The following is a 24,879-nucleotide window of genomic DNA, read 5'->3' as shown; positions in this document are numbered from 1 at the left end:
GTCACTTCTGCCATATTCTGTTAATCAGAGCAGTCATGAGGCCTTTTGAGATTCCAGAGGGTTGGTAAATAAATGCTCTGTCTTGATCGAGGAGTGACAAGAATACATTTCAGAAAAGTGTTCGGGACAAGAGATAGTGTTGTGGACATCTTTAGAAAAGAAATGCTTCATTTACCTCACCTGTTTTTATTATTATCTGTAAGATAATAGTTATTAGGAGTTCATATCACTAAAAAGTAAATTATGTAATATACCTCAAGTGCAAACAATTTTTAGATTAACTGCTATTTTAGAATATCATTGTAGTTATTGCCTTAACTTACCAAGAATACTTGAATAGTCTAAATTTAACTTCTTAGACTAAATGTTTTTCATTTGGAAAAAATCATATTTTCTAAACAGTAATACTTCCAGATCATCATCTAATCAATTAATGATGGGTATATTCATTGTATTAAGTTGAGATTATACTGACATTTATTAATCACCTATTATGTATAACATCTTGTAAGATAGGCATTATTATCCAAATTTTACAAGGGAGAAAGCTTGCCATTATTAAGTATGAAAATCAGGATTTGAACCTAGTTTTCTGAAACTCAACTCCAATGATTACTCTTAAGAATGTTTTTTTTTTTTTGAGACAGGGTCTTACTCTGTTACCCAAGCTAGAGAGTACAGTGGCACAATCATGGCTCACTGCAGCTTTCAACTCCTGGGCTCAAGCAGTCCTCCCTCCTCAGTCTTCTGAGTAGTTGGGACTACAGGCATGGGCCACCATGCCTGGCTAATTAAAAAAAAATTTTTTTTATAGAGATGAGAACTCGCTCTGTTGCCCAGGCTAGTCCCAAACTTTTGGCTTCAAGTGATCCTCCCGCCTTGGCCTCCCAAAACACTAGGATTATAGGTATGAGCTGTTGTGCCTGGCCAAGATCTCTTTTTACAAAAAAACAAACAAAACTCTACATATTGAGCTTATAGCATGTAATTATCATATAATCAGCACCCAGATCCAGAAACAAAATAAGAGGCTGGCCAAAATGGCCAACTAGAAGCAGCTAATGTGCACTGCTGTCATGGAGAGAAATAGAAGGGGTGAGTACATACAGCACGTTCAACTGAAACATCCATGTACACACATTGGGATTCATCAAGAAAACAACCCACAGAGAATGTAGAAAAGCAAGGCAGGATGACTGCCCACCTGGGAGTGACATGGAGCCAGGGGAGCCTCCCTCGCCCAGGGAAGCATGAGTAAATGAGCAACCCTGGGGACCCATGCTTCTCCCATAGGTCTTTGCAACCCTTAGGTCAGGAGACCCTCCTCGTAAACCCACTGCACCAGGGCTTGCAGTCTGATATGCAGAGCTCTGTGGCATCTTGGCAGAGTAGCTTCTCAGGCACATGCAGAGCCCCAGGAGCTATAGATACTTGGGCTTCTAGGCAAAAGCAGCTGCAACTTGGCAAAGTAGGAGGTTAGACCCCCATACAGACCCCTAAGAAGTAGCTGAATTCAAGGGGCTGAGCAGCAATGGTCTGCAGGTCCCATGTCCACAGCACCTTGCAGGATAAGACCACTAGCTTGGAACTCCAGCCAGCCACTGGTAGCAGTGTTGATGGAGCTCCCACAGGGAGGGTAGGCTACCATCTTTGCTGTTTTGCAGCCTTAGCCATTGTTGCCTTCAGTGTAACCACCCTACAAAAATGCAGCCAGCTTGCTTTTTTATGTGGGTCCCTGACCCCTCTTCTCCTCACTGGGCAGGACCTCCCAACCAAGGTAACCAGCCACACTTGCCACTGTTTTTCAGCTGGCAGTGGTTCCGAGCCTTCCTGGGATGGTGCTCCCAGGGGAAGGGACAGGCCGCCATCTTTGCTGTTTCACAGCCTTAGCCGTTGTTGCCTTCTGGCTCTAGGAAGTCCAAGGTGACTAGGTACTAGAGCCGTCTCTCACCACAACACAGTAGTTCTATGGGAAAGCAGCTAGACTGCTTTTTCACATGGGTCCCAGATCTCATTTCTTTTCACTGGGCAGAATTTTGTGACCAAGGTCTACAACCACCCCTGCTAGTGTTTTCTGTCCAGCAACAGTTTCAAACTTTGCTGGGATGGAGTTCCCAGAGGGAGGGGCAAGCTGCCATCTTTGCTGTTTTGCAGCCTTAACCATTGTTGCCTTTGGGATTTGGAGAGTCCAAAGTGACTGGGGGCTGCAGCAGACCCCCAACACAGCCCAACTGTTCTACAAAAAAGTGGCCAGACTGCTTTTTTACACAGGTCCTCAATCCTGTTCCTCCTCACTGGGTGGGACCTCCCAACTAGGGTGTCCAGCCATCTCTGCTGGTGTTTTCTGGCCAGCAGCAGTTTCAAACCTCCCTGGGATGGAGCTCCCAGAGGGATAGGGGGACTGCCATCTTTGCTGTTTCACACCCTTCACTATTGATACCTTCAGATGCTAGATAAACCAAGGTGACTAGGGACTGGAGTGTACCCCCAGCATACTGCAGCAGTCCTACAGAAAAGTGGCCAGACTGTTTGTTACATGGGTTTCCAATCTCAGATCTCTTTACCAGGCAGGTCCTCCTGGCCTGGGTCTCCATCTACCCTTACCTCCAGGCTATCAAGCCAGTAGCAGCTCTGTAACTCCCTGGGACAGAACTCCCAGTGGGAGGGGTGGGTTGCTATCTTTGCTGTCTCACAGCCTTAGGCTTTGCTGTCTTCAGGCTTTGGAGAATCTGTGGGGACCAGGGGCTAGCTGGTCCATACCCAAGCACAGAGTATCCGCCTCACAGAAAAGTGGCCGGACTGTTCTCCACATAGGTCCTGGTCCTCACTTCTCCTCTCAACCTGGGACTCTAGCACAAACACGCTGTCCCTGTCTGACCACATCAATCAGAGGCAGCCCAGCAGTTAAAGGAACAGTCACATGCAGAGATAAGACAGAACCAATGTAAGAACTCCAGCAACCTAAATGGTCAGTATCTTATGACCTCCAAACAACCACACTAGTTCTTAACCAGGCTGAGCTGGCTGAAATGACAGAAATAGAATTTAGAATATGGATAGGAACAAAGATAATCAAGATCAGGATAATGGCAAAACCCAATTCAACAAAACTAAGAATCACAATAAAATGATACAGGAGCTGACAGATGAAATAGCCAGTATGAAAAGGAACCTAACTGATCTGATAGAGCTGAAAAACACACTACAAGAATTTTATGATGCAATTGCAAGTACAGCAGAAGAGACCAAGCCGAGGAAAGAATCTTGAAACTTGAAGACTGACTCTCTGAAATAAGAAAGTAAGACAAAAATTATTTTAAAAAGAATGAAAAGGAATGAGCAAAACCTCTAGAAATATGGGATTATGTAAAGAGGCCAAATCTACACATCGTTGACATCCCTGACAGGAGAAAGCAAACCTGGAAAACATATTTCAGGATATCATCCATGAAAACTTCCCCAACCTTGCTAGAGAGGCCAACACCCAAACTCAGGAAATACAGAGAACTCGTGCAAGATTCTACTCAAGAAGATCATCCCCAAGATGCATAATCATCAGATTTTCCAAGTTTGAAAGCAAGGAAAGAATGTTAAAGGCAGCTAGAAAGAAAGGGCAGGTCACCTACGAAGGGAACCCGATCAGGCTAACAGTGGACATCTCAGCAAAAACCCTACAAGCCAGAAGAGCTTAGGCTCCTATATTCAACATTCTTTAAAAAAAAAAAAAAAAAAAAAAAAAATTTCAAGAATTTCATATCCAGCCAAACTAAGCTTCCTCAGTGAAGGAGAAATAAGATCCTTTTCAGATAAGCAAATGCTGAGGAAGTTTGTTACTACCATTTGTTACTACCAGACCCACTTAAAAGGGATCTTGAAAAGAGCACTAAATATGAAAGGAAGAACCATTACCAGGCAATACAAAAAAAACACAGTTAAGTACACAGACCCAGTGATGTAAAGCTACCACACAAGCTGGCTTAATAACCAGGTAACAGCACAATGACAGGAACAAATCCACACACATCAATACTAACCTTGAGTGTAAATGACCTAAATGCCCCATTTAAAAAGCATAGAGTAGCAAACTGGCTTTTAAAAAAAGTAAGACCCAATGAAATGCTGTGTTCAAGAGACTCATTTCACAGGCAGTGACACCCATAGGCTCAAAATAAAGGGATGGAGGAAGATCTACCAAGCAACTGGAAATCAGGAAAAAGCAGAGTTTGCAATCCTAATTTCAGACAAAACAGACTTTAAACCAACAAAGATCAAAAAAGGCAAAGAGGAGCATTACATAATGGTAAAGGGTTCGATTCAATAAGACCTAACTATTCTAAATATATATTCACCCAACACAGGAGTACCCAGATTTATAAAGCAAGTTCTTAGAGATCTACAAAGTGTCTTAGATTCCCACACAATAATAGTGAGAGACTTCAACATTCCACTGACAGTATTAGGTCACTGAGGCAGAAAATTAACAAAGATATTCAGGACCTGAACTCAATATGAGACCAAATGGATCTTAATGACCTCTACAGAACTCTCCACTCAAAAACAGCAGAATGTACATTTTTCTCATTGCCACATGGTACATATTCTAAAATCAATCAGACAATCCTCAGCAAATGTAAAAGAACTGAATTCATGCCAGACATACTCCTGGACCACAGTGCAATAAAGATAGAAATCAAGACTAAAAAAAAAAGTCACTCAAAACCATGCAATTACATGGAAAGTAAACAACTTGCTCCTGAATGACTTTTGGGCAAATAATGAAATTAAGGCAGAAATCAAGAAGTTTTTTAATAAGAATGAGAACAAAGATACAACCTACAAAATCTCTGGGACACAGCCAAGGCAGTGTTAAGAGAGAAATTTGTAGCACTAAACACTCATATCAAAAAGTTAGAGAGATCCCAAATTAACAACCTAATATCACCACTAAAATAACTAGAGAAGAGAGAGCAAACCAACCCCAAAGCTGACAGAAAACAAGAAATAGCCAAAATCAGAGCTGAACTGAAGGTGATTGAGACACAAAAACACCATCCAAAAGATAAATGAAACCAGGAGTTGATTTTTGAAAAAATTAGTAAGATAAATAGGCTGCTAGCTAGACAAATACGGAAGAAAAGAGAGAAGATCCAAATAAACACAATTAGAAATGACAAAGGGGGTGGTACCACTGACCCCACAGAAATACAACCATCAGAGACTACTATGAACACCTCTTTACACACAAACTAGAAAACTAGAAGAGATGGATAAATTCCTATACACATAACCCCTCCCAAGACTGAACCAGGAAGACATGGATTCCCTGAATAGACCAATAAGAAGCTCCAAAACGGAATCTGTAATAAATAGCCCATCAATCAAAAAAAATAAAAAAAGTCCAGGACCAGGTGGATTCACAGCCACATCCTATCAGATGTACAAAGAAGAGCTGGTACTATTTACACTGAAAGTTGTATTACAAAAAACTGAAGAGGAAGGACTGAAAGTATTACAAAAAAGTGAGGAGAAAGGACTCCTCCCCAACCCATTCTATGAGGCCAGCATCATTCTGATACCAAAACGTAGCAGAGACACACAAAAAGACAAAACCTGAAGCCAATATCCTTGATGAAAATCGATGCAAAAATCCTCAACAAAATACTTGCAAACCAAATTCAGCAGCACATCTAAAAGCCAAACCACCATGATCAAATAGGCTTCATCCCTAGGATGCAAGTTTGGTTCAACATATGCAGATGAGTCAACCTGATTCATCACATAAACAGAACTAAAGACAAAAGCCACATGATTATCTCAATAGATGCAGAAAAAGGCTTTTGATAAAATTCAACATCCCTTCATGTTAAAAACTCAATAAACTAGGTATTGAAGGAACATACCTCAAAATAATAAGAACCATCTAGGAGAAACCCACAGCCAACATCATACTGAATGGGCAAAAGCTGGAAGCATTCCCCTTGAAAACGGGCACAAGACAAGGATGCCCTCTCTCACCACTCCTATTCAACATAGTATTGGAAGTCTTGACCACAGTAATCGGGCAAGAGAAAGAAATAAAGGGCATCCAAATAGGAAGAGAGGAGGTCAAACTATCCCTGTTTGCAGACATGAGTCTATATCTAGAAAACCCCATAGTCTCAGCCCAAAAGCTCCTTAAGCTAATAAGTAACTTCAGCAGAGTTTCAGTATACAAAATCAATGAACAGAAATAACTAGCATTCCTATACACTAACACAGCCAAACCAAGAGCCAAACCAGGAACACAATCCCATTTACAATTGCCACAAAAAGAATAAAATACCTAGGAATACAGCTAATCAGGGAGGTTAAAGGCCTCTACAATGAGAATTACAAAACACTGCTCAAAGAAAGCAGAGATGACACAAACAAATGGAAAAACATTCTGTGCTCATGGATAGGAAGAATCAATATCATTAAAATGGTCATACTGCCCAAAGCAATTTATAGATTCAGTGTTATTCCTAACAAACTACCAATGAAATTCGTCACAAAACTAGAAAAAGCTATTTAAAAATTAATATGGAATCAAAAAAGAGCCTGAGTAGCCAAGGCAATCCTAAGCAAAACGAACAAAGCTGGAGGCATCATATTACCTGATTTCAAAGTATACTACAGAACTACAGTAACAAAATAGCATGGTACTGGTGTAAAAACAGACACATAGACCAGTGGGACAGAATAGAGAGCCCAGAAGTAAGGCCACATGCCTACAACCATTTGATCTTTGACAAAGCCGACAAAAACAAGCCCATTATTGGGGAAAGGACTCCCTATTCAATAAATAGTGGTGGGATAACTGGCTAGCCATATGTAGAAGATTAAAACTGGATCCCTTCCTTACACCATATACAAAAATCAACTAAAGATGGTTTAAAGACTTAAATGTAATACCCAAAACTATAAAAACTCTGGAAGACAACTGAGTCAGTACCATTCTGGATATAGATACTGGCAAAGATTTCATGACAAAGATGCCAAAAGCAATCATAACAAAAGCAAAACTTGACAAATGGGATGTAATTATACTAAAGAGCTTCTGCACAGCAAAATAAACTATCAACAGAGTAAACAGACAACCTACGGAAAGGGAGAAAATTTTTGCAAACTATGCATCTGATAAAGGCCTAATATCCAGCACCTACAAGGAACTTAAATTGACAAGAAAAAACAAACATAAAAAAGTGGGCAAAGGACATGAACAGACAATTTGCAAAAGAAGACATAATATGGCCAACAATCATATGAAAAACCACTCAGCATCACTGATGATTAGCGAAATGCAAGTCAAAACCACAGTGAAACACCATCTTACACCAGTCAGAATGGCTGCTGTTAAAAAGGCAAAAAATAACAGATGCTGGTGATGTTGGGGAGAAAAAGAAACACTTATACACTGTTGGTGGGAGTGTAAATTAGTTCAGTCATTGTGGTAGACAGTGTGGTGATTCCTCAAAGACCTAAAAACAGAAATACCATCTGACTCAGCAATCCCATTACTGGGTATGTATCCAAAGGAATATAAGTCATTCTATTATAAACCCACAGGCATGTGTATGTTTATTGCAGCACTATTTACAATAGCAAAGACATAGAATCAACCTAAATATCCACCAATGATAGATTGGATAAAGAAAATACGGTACATATACACCATGGAATACTATGCAGCCATAAAAAGAATGCGATTGTGTCCTTTGCAGGGACATGGATGGAACTGGAGACCATTATCCTTAGCCACAGGAACAGAAAACCAAATATTGTTATGTTCTCACTTATAAGTGGGAGCTAAATGATGAGAACACATGGACACATAGAGGGCAACAACACACACTGGGGCCTGTCAGAGGATGGAGGGTGGGAGGAGGAAGAGGATCAGAAAAACAACTAATGGGTACTAGGCTTAATACCTGAGTAATGAAATAACCTGTACAACAAACCCCCTTGTTACATGCTTACCTATGTAACAAACCTGCACTTGTACCACTAAACTTAAAAAATAAATAAATAAAATGAAAAAAAATCACAGCTAGTGAAGTAGTGAGGCTAGGACTCATTTCTATTAGTATTTAGATTTGAATCCAGATTCTATTTTACTCTATAGTTTGGGCTCTATCTTATATGTCCATAGTGGAACAAGTAATAAATGATTACGGTAGTTTTTCTAAAAGAAAAGGCAAAGAAAAGAAGATGTAGTATATATACATCATGGAATACTATGCAGCTATAAAAAAGACTGAGGTTATGTTTTTTGCAGAGACATGGATGGAGCTGGAGTCAAACTAACATAGGAACAGAAAACCAAATACTGTCACTTGTAAGTGGGAGCTGAATGACGAGAACATATGGACATAAAGAGGAGAACAACAGATACTGGGGCCTACCTGATGGTGGAGGGTGGGAGGAGGAAGCAAATCAGAAAAAAATAGTAATTGGGTACTAGGCCTAGTACCTGGGTGATGAAATAATCTGTACAACAAACTCCATGACACAAATTTACCTATATAACAAACCTGTACATGTACCCCTGAACCTAAGGTAAAAGTTGTTTTTTAAAAAAGAAACAAAATATTACCCACACCTCAAAATTACCCATCATGACCCCTTCCAGTCATATGCCCCAAAGATAATGATCTTTTTGTCTTTCATACGCTTTTGAACTTTTTTTAAAGAGAATCAGAGAGTATGTACTTTTGTGCCTGGCTTCCTTCACTAAACATTATATTTTTAAGTACCATCCATATTGTAGTCTCTTTGCTCTGTAGTGATCAATCGTGTAAATATACCACAAGTTATTTATTCTACTGTCGATAGGTTTTGGGTAATTTCCCTGTTTAAGATATTACAAATAGAATGAATATGAATGTTTTTTAACACGTGAATGAATGCTGTTTAGCTATGAATACTGCTCTCATTTTCCATGTGATTTGAGAAAAGAAATTATTACATTGGTAGAGATATAACTCACCATTTATAATATTATGGTTTAAGGTTTACAGGTGATTTAATCTTATTGATTTGTAATTATGATTTTAGAATTTTTATATCTAAAACTCAGAGATGTTGGAAATTGTTTATATCAAATTGGTAAGAAAATTTCTATTGATAGGAACTTTTTCTTTTTCTCACTTTTACAAAGAATATCCACTTAGCATCCATGAGTAGATATGAAAGATGAGTCCAATACAGGAAGTGTCTCTGTTGCCTGAGCATAAGGTATCTAGGCAAAATAGCACAGGAAGATACAACTTAATGGTATCATGAAATAATTTAGATTGAACTCCATTATGATTCACTTTATCTAAATATTTTTAACAATTATTTTTCATGTAAAGCTGTACATACAGGGCACATTTTACTCCTATGTATTACTATTATATTTTTTGAAAGGTGAAGAAGAAAACATTTTCTCAAAAGAATCATTCAAACTTATGGAAACTCAACAAGAAGAGGAAACAGAGAAGAAAGACAGCAGAAAATTATTTCAGGAAGGTGATAATTGGCTAACAGAAGAGGCACAGAATGAACAGCAAACAAATGTAAAAGATAAACTTTCAATATGATTATGTTAAGGTGAAATATAATACTGTTAGTACTGGTTTCATTACTTTTGCCCAGAACAAGATTTTTGATGTAATAGTATTTTTTGATTTTTTTTACTGATAAGTCACTATAACTGAAATATTGCTTGGGTTACAAATAATACAGTAACTTGTTCTAATTCTACCATCCTAAAGCAACAAACTACATTCAGTTTTAAATGAACATATTTTATTTAGTTTTACATAAAATATATTATTTTCTATTCTGATATTTTCTTTTGCATATGTGAAGGTATAGAGAATATGTGCATGTTACTAAAAACAATGAAAATAATGTATTTATAATGGCAATATAGTTTTGTTCTTAAATTTCAAAATTTAGGCTTTTAGGGAAAAGAAACACCTATTTCTTTTGAAAAATTAATAAATGCCAATATAAGGATATGTTTTTTTTTCCTCTTACCCTTTGATACCTGTAACTACTAAAATGAAAATAATAGACTTTGGATTTGTGTAGTAATTTGGAAATATAATACTTTTATTCATAAAAATAATATAAGATTAATAAGTCTTATGCCCAGGAGTTATGTTTTTAGTTTTTGAAGATAACATTCTAGAAAGAGAAATTAGAAGGGCAGATAAGACTATATTTAAGAATAACCATTATAGAAAATAGTACTGACTTTTTTTAATGTTTAATCCTAAGTGTTCTCATTGTAATATATATTTTACAGTATTTATAAAAGATACAATAAAGTTGTTGTTTTCCTGTATGTACAGATTGAACAGGAAGTATCACTGGACCTGATTTTAGTAGAAGAGTATGACTCATTAATAGAAAAGATGAGCAACTGGAATTTTCCAATTTTTGAACTTGTAGAAAAGATGGGAGAGAAATCAGGAAGGATTCTCAGTCAGGTTTGCTTTCAAATATCTACTTTTTAACTGTAAATTAATTTTTCTTAAATCTTTATAAAAAGCAAATCTAATATGTAATGGTTTAGGCACTAGTTCAACAATGACATTGTTCATTAAGTTATTTTCAGAAAAAATTAAATATATACATAAAACAATTATATATAAGATGTAGATCATACTATTATATATATGACAAGTAGTTTATTTGACCATATTAATGGGATTTAATTTATGCTAAAGAAATAATAAAGATTTACATTTTCTTGAATGTTGAGGTTGAAAAGGATATGAAAAAATCGTCTAGTTCTAACCACTGAAATTTAAGCTTCATTTTTTTCACCTGCACTTCCTATAATTTACCCAAGGCCAGATGATTCATTTCATGCTAGAACCATGGGAAAGTACTTTAATTTTACCACCCAGACTCAGGGTTATACCTGATGGGTCCGCATAACAGCATCAGATTAACTGCCCCAAAATATTACTCTCATTAATTACTTTAATATCTTATTTATGAAATGCAAAAACATAAGGATAAATTTTGTGAAAGATATATATAAGTTCATTTAATTGAAGTCCTTAGTGCTAAAAATGTGATAAACATAGTATTGTTTTGAATTTTTTTTTTTTAATACCCAGAGCTAGATTAGAATAGAATTCACATGACCTTCAGAAAATTAGGAATAAAAAGCTAAGGAGAAGAATGGAAAAATTTTAAAATTGGGACGTGATATGTATGGTAAGCCTTCTTTAATTTTCAGTGGCTTTAGGGTGATATCTTCCATTCTGATTTTTTGGAAAGAATTAATTGTAGGCAAGTTTTAAATAAATTATTAATTTAAAGACATATATTAATACATGGTTAACATTCCAAAATACAAATCACAAAAACATTATACTCAGCTACAAATAGAAATTCTGATTTTTAAAGTAAACTTTATTTTAATTGACATTTAGGTTATGTATACCTTATTTCAAGACACTGGTTTATTGGAAATATTTAAAATTCCCACTCAACAATTTATGAACTATTTTCGTGCATTAGAAAATGGCTATCGAGACATTCCTTGTAAGTATTAACATATCTTATTATTTAAGTTCAAATAATATGGGTTTTGAAACTCTTTATCATCTTTCTCTTCAGATGGTCCCTTAAACACTTTTAAAAGTGCTTGTCTGAAATTTTCTTTTATTTTTCCTTGAGACAAGAGTCTTGATCTTGTCATCCAGGCTGGAGTGCAATGGCGCGATCTTGGCCCACTGCAGCCTCTGCCCCCCGGATTCAAGTGGTTCTCCTGTCTCAGCCCTCGCAGCTGGGATTACAGGCGCCCGCCACCACACCCAGCCAATTTTTTATATTTTTAGTAGAGATAGGGTTTCACCATGTTGGCCAGGCTGGTCCTGAACTCCTGACCTCTGGTGATCTACCTGCCTTGGCCTCCCAAAGTGCTGGGATTACAGACGTCAGCTGCCGTGCCTGGCCTGAAAAATTTTTAAATGGAGTTTTAAAAAGAAAATTTGTATTATACTACCTAGATTTAACTGACTACTGTTAACATTTTGTCTGTTTTCTGTTAACATTTTGGTATATATTCTCCAAGAGTTCTTACATAAATTTATTTTTTGTAAAGGTAGTCATAATATTGATACATATTTATGATCTGCTTTTTCACCTGGTTATTATATAGTATACATCTTTCTATTTTTAAAATTAATTGCCTGAGTACTTTGTCTTTTTAAAAGTTAGTCAAGAGTTTCAGAAAATCATTCACTTAAAAATGTTAAAAATTGATCATCTAATTTCAGTTTTTAACTGTGTTCTGATTTATGGAATAATTTATTGGCTATTATATATTATGTTTGAATATAATTTGAGTTCCATATTAGAAAAAGATAGGACTGTCTTTATATATTGTTTACAATTTCCCTCCATGTGGACACATTTTTGAGAAATTAGTTCTATAAATAGTGAATTATTCTTCAATTGGCATAATAATTCACGTTACATATACTATAATTTCCACTTATAAATTGTGCATTCAAAAAAGTGGTTGAATTTTATAAATGGAATATAGGGATACTTTAAGATGGACTTCAAGGGAAATGGAACGAAAAGAAAGAGGTGGTAAGGAGTCTTCACTGTCAGCTTCAGTTAGGATACATTAGTTAAGAAAATAGTCTCTGGACCTAACTTTTCTAAACTTTAAAAATTTATGAATGAGAATAACAATAGTACCTACTCCATAGGTAGTAATAATATAAGATAATTCATGTAAAGCACGTATCAGAATTCATGACACTTAGTAAATGGTTAGTAAAAAGTGGTGATTTATTAATAATAATTAAGTTCCCAGTGTATGCCATGTCATGTCTATAGGCAAAACAATATTATTTTATCTACTAATGCATACATATACATTAAATATTTGTTGAAGTGTTAAATTTTTATTGGATATCGATGTTAACTGCAATCATTAGATTCACATAGGTTATCTTATTCAATCTTTTTTGGCAAAGTTGTATTATCTACCTTTTATAGGTGAGAAGTAAACTCAGAAGGATCTTTCCCAAGATTATAAAACTAGATACCAAAGTAGTGTTTCAGTTTTAGGTCTATCTGACTTCTGAAGCTTATACTCTTTACACTATGCCACATTGCCTTTTCACATAGTGGAATTTCAGTAAATTGATGTTTTATTGATCATATATGATGTGTCAGACACTGTGCTGGATGCTTTCACATATTTTGATTTAATTCCTGTGGCAAGCCTGAGACATAGTATTTCTGACCTTTTTGTGGGGGACACAAATGTAAGTAATCAGAATTTGTAACTGTTCTGTGTGCAAAACTGTTTTTTGTGCAAACATGGGTCTCTGTAATCCAGACACTACATGATATTTTTGAAAGCCACAAAATAGCAACCTTAAGAACATTTTCCAATGCCTTTCAATACTCCTTGGCTATCCTGCCTTTTCTTTGGCACCTTTACTATGTTTTCATAGTATATGGGAAAGTTTTTAAAAGATAATTTTTTTAATACATCAAGAGACTTTAGATGAAATAAAATTCAACTGTGGGGAATTATTCTGTCACATCTTTTTTATGAGGACATAGTATGACTAGGAAATTATTGTACTTTTTAAATGTTGTGTGTTAAACCTAACAGAAAAACGTTTTGGTGACTTTAGATCACAATCGTATACATGCCACAGATGTGCTACATGCAGTTTGGTATCTGACAACACGGCCAGTTCCTGGCTTACAGCAGATCCATGATGGTTGTGGAACAGGAAATGAAACAGGTACTTCCTTCTACAAATCTCTGTTAATTATTTTGATCAGGAATAGTAAATCAAGCTTTCTCATTTCATTACCTCTGTTCTTTTAAATTTTTCATTAAGTAACTGTTTAGTACATATGAAGGACTGTGTAAGTTTTTTTTAACCACTTATCCCCAAGTTCTACTGTGTAAGTTTTGATGCATAATAATGACATGAAAATTTTTAAACCCGATACCCATCTTAAGAGGTAGATTAATATTCAGTACTGCTGGATCTATCATGTTTCCTTCTTTCCCCCATTCTTTTGTTTTCCTCACTGAGGTAGCCACTATCCTGAATATTAGGATAATTAGTCCTTTGCTTTTTTAAAAAAAAAAATTCTTTTTTTTTTGTTTTAAGTACATCACATACATTTAAAATACATAACATTTGAAAACCAGAGAGAACATGTTTAAAAGCCTCACAAAGTATTTCAATGATGACATTAAAAACTTTTATAAACAAATTTTGCTTCCAAAAAAGTTAATGCTATTCCTTATCATAAATATAATAGTTTATATGAATACAATGAATCATAACATTTATAAGTTCTCTTATTCTAGCTTATTAAAAGGGCCAGGCATGGTGACTCATGCCTGTAATCTCAGCACTTCTACAGGCTTAGGCAAGAGGATCACTTGAGGCCAGGAGTTTGAAACCAGCCTAGGCAACAAAGCAAGACTCCATCTCTACAAAAAAATTTTTAAAAAATTTAGCTGGATGTGGTGACACACACCTGTCCTAGCTACTCAGAAGGCTGAGGTGGGAGGATCTCTTGAGCCCAGGAGTTCAAGGCTGCAGTGAGCCATGATTATGCCACTGCACTGACATATATCAAGACAGAATTCGCTGTTACCAATACTTGAGAAATAACATTACCATACTAACCAGTGTAAATGTCATAGACTCAACCACTGATACTACTTTTTACATTTGGGTAGTTGAGTCTAAAGTATGCATTATTTGTTTAACGGATTTGCTTTATGTCACTGGTTCATTTTTGTCTGCCATCTGTATTTATTCTTTCTAGTGCCCTTCATTCCTTCCAGCAGTCCTGTGCTTTTATTAGAGATAGTTTTCTTCAACTTTTTTGTTATAGATGTCATTTTGTCTTAGAAGAATGTATTTATATTTTAGCATGTTTGAAGGTATTATTCCATAATCTTCTGACTTTCACAGTTTTTGTTGACAAGTCAAGACTTAGGTCATATTGAGAAATATAATATGTAAATATAATATGTTCCTTTTTCTCTTTCCTATTGGTTTTTAGCATTTTAACTATGATGTACTCATGTCATTTTTTTTTGTATTAATCCTGCCTGATGTTTAGTGAACCTTTTGAATATGTTGATTGGTGGTTTTTTACTGGTTTCTATCATGCTCTTCAAAATTCAGCCTCTCCATTGTCCAATTCCAAAGCCACTCCCACATTTGTAGGTGTTTGTCACATCAGTACCTTACTTCTAGGTGCCAAAAGTCTGTATTAGTTTCCTATTGCTGCTGTAATGAGTTACCAGAAATTTAGTCACTAAAAACCACACAAATTTATTATCTTACAGTTCTGGAGGTCAGAAGTCCAAAAAAAGGCTTCACTGGAGTAAAATCAAGGCATCAACAGAACTATTTTTCTCCTATATACTCTAGAGGAGAATTTGTTTCCTCACCTCCTCCAATTACACTCCTTGGCTCATGTTTCTTTCTTTCTTTCTTTCTTTCTTTCTTTCTTTCTTTCTTTCTTTCTTTCTTTCTTTCTTTCTTCCTTTCTTCCTTTCTTCCTTTCTTTCTTCCTTTCTTTCCTCCTTCCTTCCTTCCTTCCTTCCTTTCTTTCTTCCTTTCTTCCTTTCTTCTTTCTTTCTTTCTTTCTTTCCTTTCTTTCTTTCTTTTCTTTCTTTCGGAGACGGTGTCTCACTCAGTCACCCAGGCCAGAGTACAGTGGCTCGATCTCAGCTCACTGCAACCTCCACCTCCTAGGCGGGTTCAAGCAATTCTCCTGCCTCAGTCTCCCAAGCAGCTGGGACTACAGGTGCACGCTGCCATGCCTGGCTAATTTTTTGTATTTTAGTAGAGATGGGGTTTCACCATGTTGCCCAGGCTGGTCTGGAACTCCTGAGCTCAGGCAATCCACCCGCCTCAGCCTCTCAAAGTGTTAGGATTACAGGCATGAGCCACTGTGCCTGGCCAGCCCATTCTTTAAAGACAGCAGCATAACATCTTCAAATTTCTTTTTGACCCTGACCTTTTGATCTTTCCAAGGAACTAGTGAAAATCAATCCAGCTCTGCAACCTTGGCTTTCTGTGCAGAACACACTTAACTGACAGTGACTCTCTTAATTTTAGTCTCTTTTGTAGTCTGGATAGGCTGAGAATTTCCTGAATTATCAAGCCCTTATTCCTCTTTGCTTACCAGTTCTCCCCCAATCTTTCTTTTTCCTCTCATATTTACTATAAACAGTAAGAAACCAGACTACACCTTCAATGCTTTGCTTGGAAATTTCCTCAACTAAATGTCTAACCTTATCATTTGTAAGTTTTGTATTCCACATAACTGCAACACCTAATTCAGCCAAATTTTCTGTTACTGTGTAACAGGGATTCCCTTGCCTCTAGTTTCCAATACCATGTTCCTCATTTCCTTCTGAGCATTCATTGGCAATGCCCTTAATGACCATTTTTTATCTCCAGTCTGTTCTCAATGACTTAGGTATAGTATTCTCTAAGACAATATATGTTTTCTCTCTCATGCTGCACACTTCCTTCTGAGTTCTTACTAGCAGTGTTATGAGTTCTCATACATAGTGTTATGGAGCCAAGTATCTGTAGAAGAAAGGCAACCAAGTAGCTTTGGGAAACCAAATAGCTATTGCAATGGAAAATTATGATGAAAACTAAGACTAGAAGAACCATGGGATGTGCTGTCCTATTCTCACTGCACTGGAGAACTAATAGAAAATAAATGACAAGTTTAGGGCTGTAATTAATGTTGGAGAACCAGGTAGCATCTCTGACTGACCTAAAAGAAACCCATATTTTTTTAAAATTTATTTTATTTATTTATTTTTTTTGAGACGGACTCTCGCTCTGTCGCCCAGGCTGGAGTGCAGAGGTGCAATCTCAGCTCACTGCAAGCTCTGCCTCCTGGGTTCATGCCATTCTCCGGCCTCAGCCTCCCGAGTAGCTGGGACCACAGGCACCCTGCCACCATGGCCGGCTAATTTTTTGTATTTTTAGTGGAGATGGGATTTCACCGTGTTAGCCAGGATGGTCTCGATCTCCTGACCTTGTGATCTGCCTGCCTCGGCCTCCCAAACTGCTGGGATTATAGGTGTGAGCCACTGTGCCCGGCCAAGAAACCCTTATTTTTTATAGTAATAGGATCATAACTTCTGAAAATAAAACCCAATGTCTGATCCTGAAGTTGCTTGAAATACAATGCAAATGAGTTTGTGGCCTCAGTAGACTTCTTATGTTAGAATTAAGATATCAAATGGGAAATAAAGGATCCTGATAATCGAAATGAGATTATTTGTATAGATTTAAATAAATATTGCCTTGTATTCCCCAAATCCTGCCGATTCTTCATGCTGGGAAACAGTCATTTCTGCTTGTGTTGATTGCCTGAAAACCCTGTAGTGACCTCACTTGAGATTCTTGATTTATAGGGAAATAATTCACTTCCAAATCCAACTCCACTGTCACTCATTTCTTTGAGATCCATAATTAAACTTAAATCCTGCAGATCTTAGGGGAATAAGTATTAAGTCTGAACACCAGAATAATTTACCAATTCATATTGGTAGAAACCTGGGGGATATATGTCTGAATAGACTTAAGGGTGTTAGACCAGGGAGAAAGGAAGATATACCTACCAGAGATTCTGGAGTCAGTGTATTAGCTTGAGCAACTGGCAGTGGCTCTAACAGTTTGCCTCATGCGTTGTCTAAAGTATAGGCATCAGATGAAGTAGAATTGTTGAAACGTCCTTGTGTACTGTAGAGGAAGGAATCCAGAAGCTCATAATGTTAAGATGTTGAAATGGGGTGATCATATTCAATTTTATCACCCATCCCTAACTTTATCCTCAAGAAGTATCCTCCTTTATCACAGTGGTGAGAAATATATTTCAGCATTAATTCCTGGAGAGTGAAATGCTATGCTGGTCCTACAGCCAGAGTTAGGGGCTTAGGGAATTTAGATGATAAAAGGATTTTGGCCTGGGTTCATCTCATAATGGTAGTTAGCTGAACCACACCCATTTTCTGAATGTATAGTTTGAGTAAACATATTCAGCAACTGGCAGAATCCCTTCATCAGTTCATTGATCTTTGGAAAGAGGACCATCGTTGTAGGAAGGATCAAATGGAATCTCCAGGAATTGCCTCATTCTGGCAAAACAGTGAACCAAAAGCAATATACCACATTCCTAGATGAGTTGCAGAAATCAGTGCTACTATCAAATACTTAATAGATGCAGGAATGGTGATTTCCATCACATTGCTCTTCAACTTAATTATATAGCTTTTACACAGGATAAGTAGATCCTGGAAAATGATGGTGGATTATTCTCAATGTAATCAGGTGGTTACTCTAGTTGCCACAGCTGTTCCAGATGTGGTCTCTTCTTTTAATAAGTTAACCTAACTTGTGATATTTGGCACAGAGCAATTGATCTGGAGAGTTGTTTTTCCTCCATAACTCTTAGCAAAATTCACAAGAAGACATGTATTTACATGTGGCAGGCATCACAATACACTTCTATTGTCTTAGTTCTGGGTTATGTCAAGTGTTTCATCCTCTGTTATAATCTAGTCTGGTCCCATAAGTTATCAAGGTCAGCCATTACATTGATGAGATAATGATGAATAGCTCCATTGAGCAAGAAGTAACAAATATCCTAGATGCCTTCATAAGAGTACCAGAAGATGAGAGATGAGAAAAATTGCACAAAAATTCAGAGATCTGTCATATCATTGAAGTATACTAGGGATCCAGTGGTCTAGGACATGTTGAGATATTTCATCCGAGTTGAGGGATAACCGATATATCTGAAATTCTCTACATAAAGGGCTCTTTGGATTCTGAAGGCAAATTCATGACTTCTGAGTACTGTTGCTTCAAAATACTACTGTAAGGCTGTATGTGCAACCCAGAGCAAGAGAAGCATGTGAAGCAATTTCTACTTGTTGTGCAAATTACTCTGCCATTTTTCCATCTGACTGCCAAAAGAAAATGTCTTTTGCAGATAGAGATCCCCTGTGGAGTCTCTGGAAGACCACTACAAGATAATTACAGTGTAAATACATGGAGTTTTGAGACAAAACCAGGCAGCTTTCCTCAGATAATTATTTTCCTTTCTGTAAAAGCGGCTAAATTGTTGTTGCACTTTGGTAGAATCTGAATACTTGGCCATGGGCACTAGATTACCATGTTACCTGCCCATAATGAATTTGGGGCCCTCTGATCCTCCAGTTCATAAGTTTGTCATATGCAGTAGTTCTCGATCATCAAGGGGAAGAATTACTTACAATATTAGTTTTGAGTTGCTCCTAAAAGCACAGAACGTAAGCTCAGACTTCCATGACGTTTATTCCTAATACACCAATACCTCTTCTTTAATCCATAGTTATGGCTTCGTGGGGAATTCCCTATGACCAGTTGACTTAAAGAGAAAGACCAGTTGCCCTGGTTTATAGATAGTTCTGCCCAATATGCCAGCACTTCCTGAAAGTGGATCGCTACAGCATTGTAGGATCACTCAAGGGTATCTTTTGAAAGGTAATAAGGTAAATCCTTCCTGTGAGCAGATCAAGCGGTGAATCAGTTGGTCAAGAAAGAGACATGGCCAGCTAAAAGGATCTATACGGATTTATGGTCAGTAGCTAAGAGCTTCCTTGGGTGCTTTGGGACTTAGAAGGAAAAATATTTTAAAATTGGAGTTTTAAATTGGACAAGGTGTTTTAGTTAGGAGGTTTATAGCTAACCTTCCCAGAGTGGTGGATATTTGTTTGCCATGTGAATGATGCTTAATTTTACATGTCAGCTTGGCTGGGCAGTAGTACCTACATATTTGATCAGACATTAATTTTAATATTTCCTTCAGGGTATTTTTTGGACAAGATTAACATTTAAGTTGATGGACTTTAAGTAAAGCAGATAACCCTCCATAAGGTCGGTGGGCCTCATCCAATCAGTTGAAGGCCTTAATAGAAACAAAGACTGACCTCCTCTGAGCAAACAGGAATTCCACCAGTAGACAGCCTTCAGACTTGAACTGCAGTATCAGCTCTTCCTTGGGTCTTTAGCCAACCAGCCCACCCTGCAGATTTTGGACTTGCCAGCCTCCTTAATTTCATGAGCAAGTTCCTTAAAATAAATCTCTCTCTCTCTGTCTCTCTCTCTCTGTGTGTATGTGTGTGTATATATATATATATATATATATATGAATAACCCTCACTAATATATAATATTTGCCAAAGGCCATTCACTGCAAAGAAGGCTCTTGATAATCAGGTGGACAAAATGATCTCTTATAGCTATCAGTCTCTTTCCTTATGAACTCCAGTTCTTATTCCGTGGGTTTATGCACACAACAGCTAAGTGTATTAGTCCGTTCTGACATTGCTATAAGGAAATACCTGAGACTGAGTAATTTGTGAAGGAAAGAGACTTAATTGAGTCACAATTCTGCAGGCTGTACAGGAGGCATGGCTGGAGAGGCCTCAGGAAACTTACAGTCATGGCTAAAGGTGAAGGGAAAGAAAACACCTTCTTCACAGGATGGCAGAAAGGAGAAGTGCAAGCAGGGGAAATGCCAGATGCTTATAAAAGCATCAGATCTTGTGAGACTCACTATCATGAGAACAGCCTGGAGAAAACTGCCCCCGTTATCCGGTTACCTCTACCCTTAGTCCCACCCTTGACATGTGGGGATTATAGGGTTACAATTCAAGATGAGATTTTGGGTGGGAACACAGCCAAACCATATCCCTAAGATGGAAAGAATAGAGATATTATGTATGGGCTAAATACCATGGGCTTCTTCTCTACAGCTCACTTGGCTCAGGCCTCTGCTGTGTGCCTTGCTCTCCAGTAAGAGAGACCAATGGTGAGCCCTTAATATGGCACCATTCCCTGAGGGAATATTCAGACATTTGGGTGGTGGTAGGTTGATTACATTGGACCCTTTCCTTTATGGAAGAGACAGCTTTTGTTCTCATTTATTCTGGGTGTAGATTTACCTTCATTGTCTATAGTGCTTCACCATCGCCATCCTTGAACTTACTTACTGCCTTATTTACCATCAGGTTATTATAGGTAGTATTGCATCTGATCAAGAAACTAATTTTTCTGCAAATTGTGGCAGTGGGCTTATGCCCACAAAGTTTACTAATCTTTCTGTGAACCTTATCAGTCTACATCAGACCTGAGAGAATGGTAGAATGACATCTTTAAGACTCAGATGGGGTTCCTGCTAGGCGTAAATATTTTGTGGAGCTAACCTGTGGGATAGGAGTACTATCCCACAAGATGGGATTTGTTCTTTGAACTGATGACCATTATGTGGTATTCTCTTCCATTGGTTCAAATACCTGTTTTTGTGCTGGTACCATGCTGTTTTTTGTTTGTTTGTTTGTTTGTTTGTTTTTGAGACAGGGTTTGGCTCTGTCACCCAGGCTGGAGTGCAGTGGCATGATCTCAGCTCACTGAAACCTCTACTTCCTGGGCTCAAGCCATCCTCCCACTCCCACCTCAGCCTCCTGAGTAACTGGGACTACAGGTGCATGCCATCATGGCTGGCTAATTTTTTTTTTTTTTTGTATTTTTTATAGAGATGGGGTTTCACCATGTTTCTCAGGCTGGTCTCGAACTCCTGAGCTCAAGTGATCCACCTGCCTTGGCCTCCCAAAGTGGTGGGATTATAGGCATGAGCCACTGTGCCTGGCCCATGCTGTTTTGATTACTATTGCTTTGTAATAGATTTTGAAATCAGGTAGTCTGATGCCTCCAGCTTTGTTCTTTTTGCTCAAGATTGCTTTGGCTACTTGGAATCTTTTTGTGGTGCCATATGAATTTTTTTTTCTATTTCTCTAAAAATGTCATTTTTTTTTGTTGCTAAGTATGTAGAAATGCAGTTGATTTTTGCGTGTTTATCTTGTTCCCTGCTAACTTGATGAACTAATTTATTAGTTCTAATAGTTTTTCAGTAGATTTCTTGGGATTTCCTACATATATGAGATTAGGCCATCTGTGAATAAAGATAGTTTTGCATCTTCATTTCCAATCTGGATGTCTTTTACTGAGGCCTCCTTTTAAATGTGTCAGCAAATTTTTAAAATCACAGTTTTCTGAAATCAAGTGAATAAATGGGATTCAAAGTAGTTACGTTTCATTGCCTTTGCCAACTGTGTTCTTTTTTGTAGTGTTATTTTTTTGGAAACATATATAAGCTAATGTTTTAAGATCCTAATATATAAATTCCAAGTAATTACTGAATTTAAAGGAAATATTTTGCCATTTTTGATTTTTAAAATATATTTTTAAATTGTAGGGAAAGTCCAGAATGTGTATCACATAGGAAAATTCAAATTATTGACTCCGTATTGATATTTAAAGTCTTATTAGAAATTTGAGTACTTACATATATCATTATGCATATAATTTAACTGCCTCATGTTTGCTTTTTATACTTATTTTAAAAATAGCTCTAAGCCGATATAGTGGTACATAACTCTAGTCCAAGCTACTGAGGTGGCTGAGGGCAGGTCAATTGAGATGAGGAATTTGAGGGTGTAGTGTGCTATTACGATTGGACCTATGAATAGCTAGCTGCTGCACTCCAACCTGGGCATCATAGCAAGGCCCCATCTCTAAAAACATAAATTTTTAAAAAATGCTCTAGTGTGGGTATTCCAAAACTTAATTTTGATACAAATTATAAATAGCATGAAAATAAGGAGATATATTTATAATTGTCACTAGTGTATTAAAGTCATGTTAAAAAATTCTTGTGATGGTGTATTAACCAAAATAGGATTAAATAATTCTTTTGGACTTTAACAAGCCAGCGCATTATTTCTAGGTTCCCCCAATGAATACAACCAAGGAAACTTTGTACCTAATATCTCTGGTTTTATGTGTCTACTTTAAATATAGTTTCTTTTTCCTTCTTATACTTTTTAAAGACTTCTTTCGCAAAAATAATAGAACAATCATCTAGATAGATGAAGCCACCAAAATAGAAAAAAGAAGAAATCAGTAGTAAGATATTAAGACACCAGAAGCAAAGTGTGGATAGTGAACATGTTGTTTCTAAGAAGAGGATAAAAATAGAGTTATGTTGACTGAGATGTTCCCCAGTTTTCCATGCCTTTTCATTTTCCACTATTTTTTATTCCGTTATATTATACGGAGCTTCATGAAAGAAAACAAAAGGGAGATAAGGAGTTGTAGTTAGGGCTACAAATGAAATGTAATCTTTCTGGATGAGATTTGAAAAGCATCTATGTAGAGAAGCTTAGTTTGGTAAGATATTAAATTCCTAAATCTTTGTAATGTTTTCATCAAATTTTATTCTCTAGTATTGCCTTTTTCTGTTATATCATATATCCTGGCCATTGTATCTATCTAGTCATTAAATAGCAAATATTTAGAAAATCAGAGGTTTTTAAAATTATTATTTGCCTGAGTAAGACGCATCAAACTTGTATGAGAATCCTATCATGTCTTGTAAAGTAAGCAACTTCAGGGTCAGATTTAACACTGTTCCTCTCTACTAACATGTTAAATTGGGAATAATATACTCTTTTAAGTTCACAGATTTTAGTTTTAAATCAGCAAATAAAATAAGTAATCATATTACCTATGAGAATCCCCTCCATAGCAAAATTGTGAGGAATTTATGTGCTAATGCTGGTTTATTTTGCTATTTATTGTTTCTCAGATTCTGACGGTAGAATTAACCATGGGCGAATTGCTTATATTTCTTCGAAGAGCTGCTCTATTCCAGATGAGAGTTATGGCTGCCTGTCTTCAAACATTCCTGCATTAGAATTGATGGCTCTATATGTGGCAGCTGCCATGCATGATTATGATCACCCAGGGAGGACAAATGCATTTCTAGTGGCTACAAATGCCCCTCAGGTAGGAAATATTTTTCAGAACCTTTAAAGAGTAATTCTGAAATTTTCAGTCATGCTGTGTATCCCTTTATAAATCATTCAGTTGAATCATATGGCCATTCCATCTGACTTTAATACCCTACATTTTAATTAATTGGATAATAACACATGGCATTAATGTGATGTGTGCTAGAAAATTAGGGGAAGAATCAACTTCTTGAACTAGAAAATAATAAACAGTTTTTGAAATAACTCATTGTTTTGTGAAATTCTAGAGTCCTTGCTGTCAATATTTTTGTCTTTAATCAAACCAACAAAACTGACTGTATTTAAGATTTCTATTCCTCCTATTTAGGCCCATTGTATGGCTAGAAAGCTATAATGGTTGAGAACTATTAATCTTTTTTGCTGTTCTCTTTTTTCCCTCAAGATTTACCTTAATACCAGACCTAAAATCTCTTACTTCTGAATATATTAGTGTATGTAAAAATTTTTCTGGTATATTATTTTTGTACCTAGTATAGCTGGTAAGATATAAAATTCCTTTAAGGTCACAATTTGCATGAGGAGGCAAGAGTTCCCAACAAATAGATACTGTAATTGCAATAGCTTTAAACATTAGGACTTGGAACTAAATACATGTTGTGTTTTGCTTTGTTTTGTTTTTTCAGACGGAGTCTTGCTCTGTCACCCAGGCTGGAGTGCAGTGGCACAATCTCGGCTCACTGCAAGCTCCGCCCCCCAGGTTCATGCCATTCTCCTGCCTCAGCCTCCCGAGTAGCTGGGACTACCATGCCCAGCTAATTTTTTTTTTTTTTTTTTTTTTTAGTAGAGACGGGGTTTCACCGTGTTAGCCAGGATGGTCTCAATCTCCGACCTCGTGATCCGTCTGCCTTGGCTTCCCAAAGTGCTGAGATTACAGGTGTGAGCCACCACGCCTGGCC

At 36.9% G+C, this 24,879-nt stretch overlaps 1 protein-coding gene across 2 annotated transcripts in view; it reads left to right on the top strand.

The window, feature by feature from the left end:
* PDE3B (phosphodiesterase 3B) overlaps positions 1-24,879 on the top strand; it is a 229,276-nt gene that overhangs the window by 185,475 nt on the left and 18,922 nt on the right. For both annotated transcript variants that reach the window (XM_032166536.2, XM_032166535.2), the window contains exons 8-12: positions 9,430-9,578; positions 10,362-10,499; positions 11,457-11,568; positions 13,689-13,802; positions 23,758-23,957. In XM_032166536.2, coding sequence (XP_032022427.1) covers positions 9,430-9,578; positions 10,362-10,499; positions 11,457-11,568; positions 13,689-13,802; positions 23,758-23,957 — 713 coding nt within the window. The remainder of the gene's footprint in view (positions 1-9,429; positions 9,579-10,361; positions 10,500-11,456; positions 11,569-13,688; positions 13,803-23,757; positions 23,958-24,879) is intronic.

Source organism: Hylobates moloch, unplaced genomic scaffold, assembly GCF_009828535.3.
Source record: "Hylobates moloch isolate HMO894 unplaced genomic scaffold, HMol_V3 SCAFFOLD_11, whole genome shotgun sequence".
Lineage (NCBI taxonomy): Eukaryota > Metazoa > Chordata > Mammalia > Primates > Hylobatidae > Hylobates > Hylobates moloch.
This window is presented reverse-complemented; position numbering and strand designations above follow the sequence as displayed.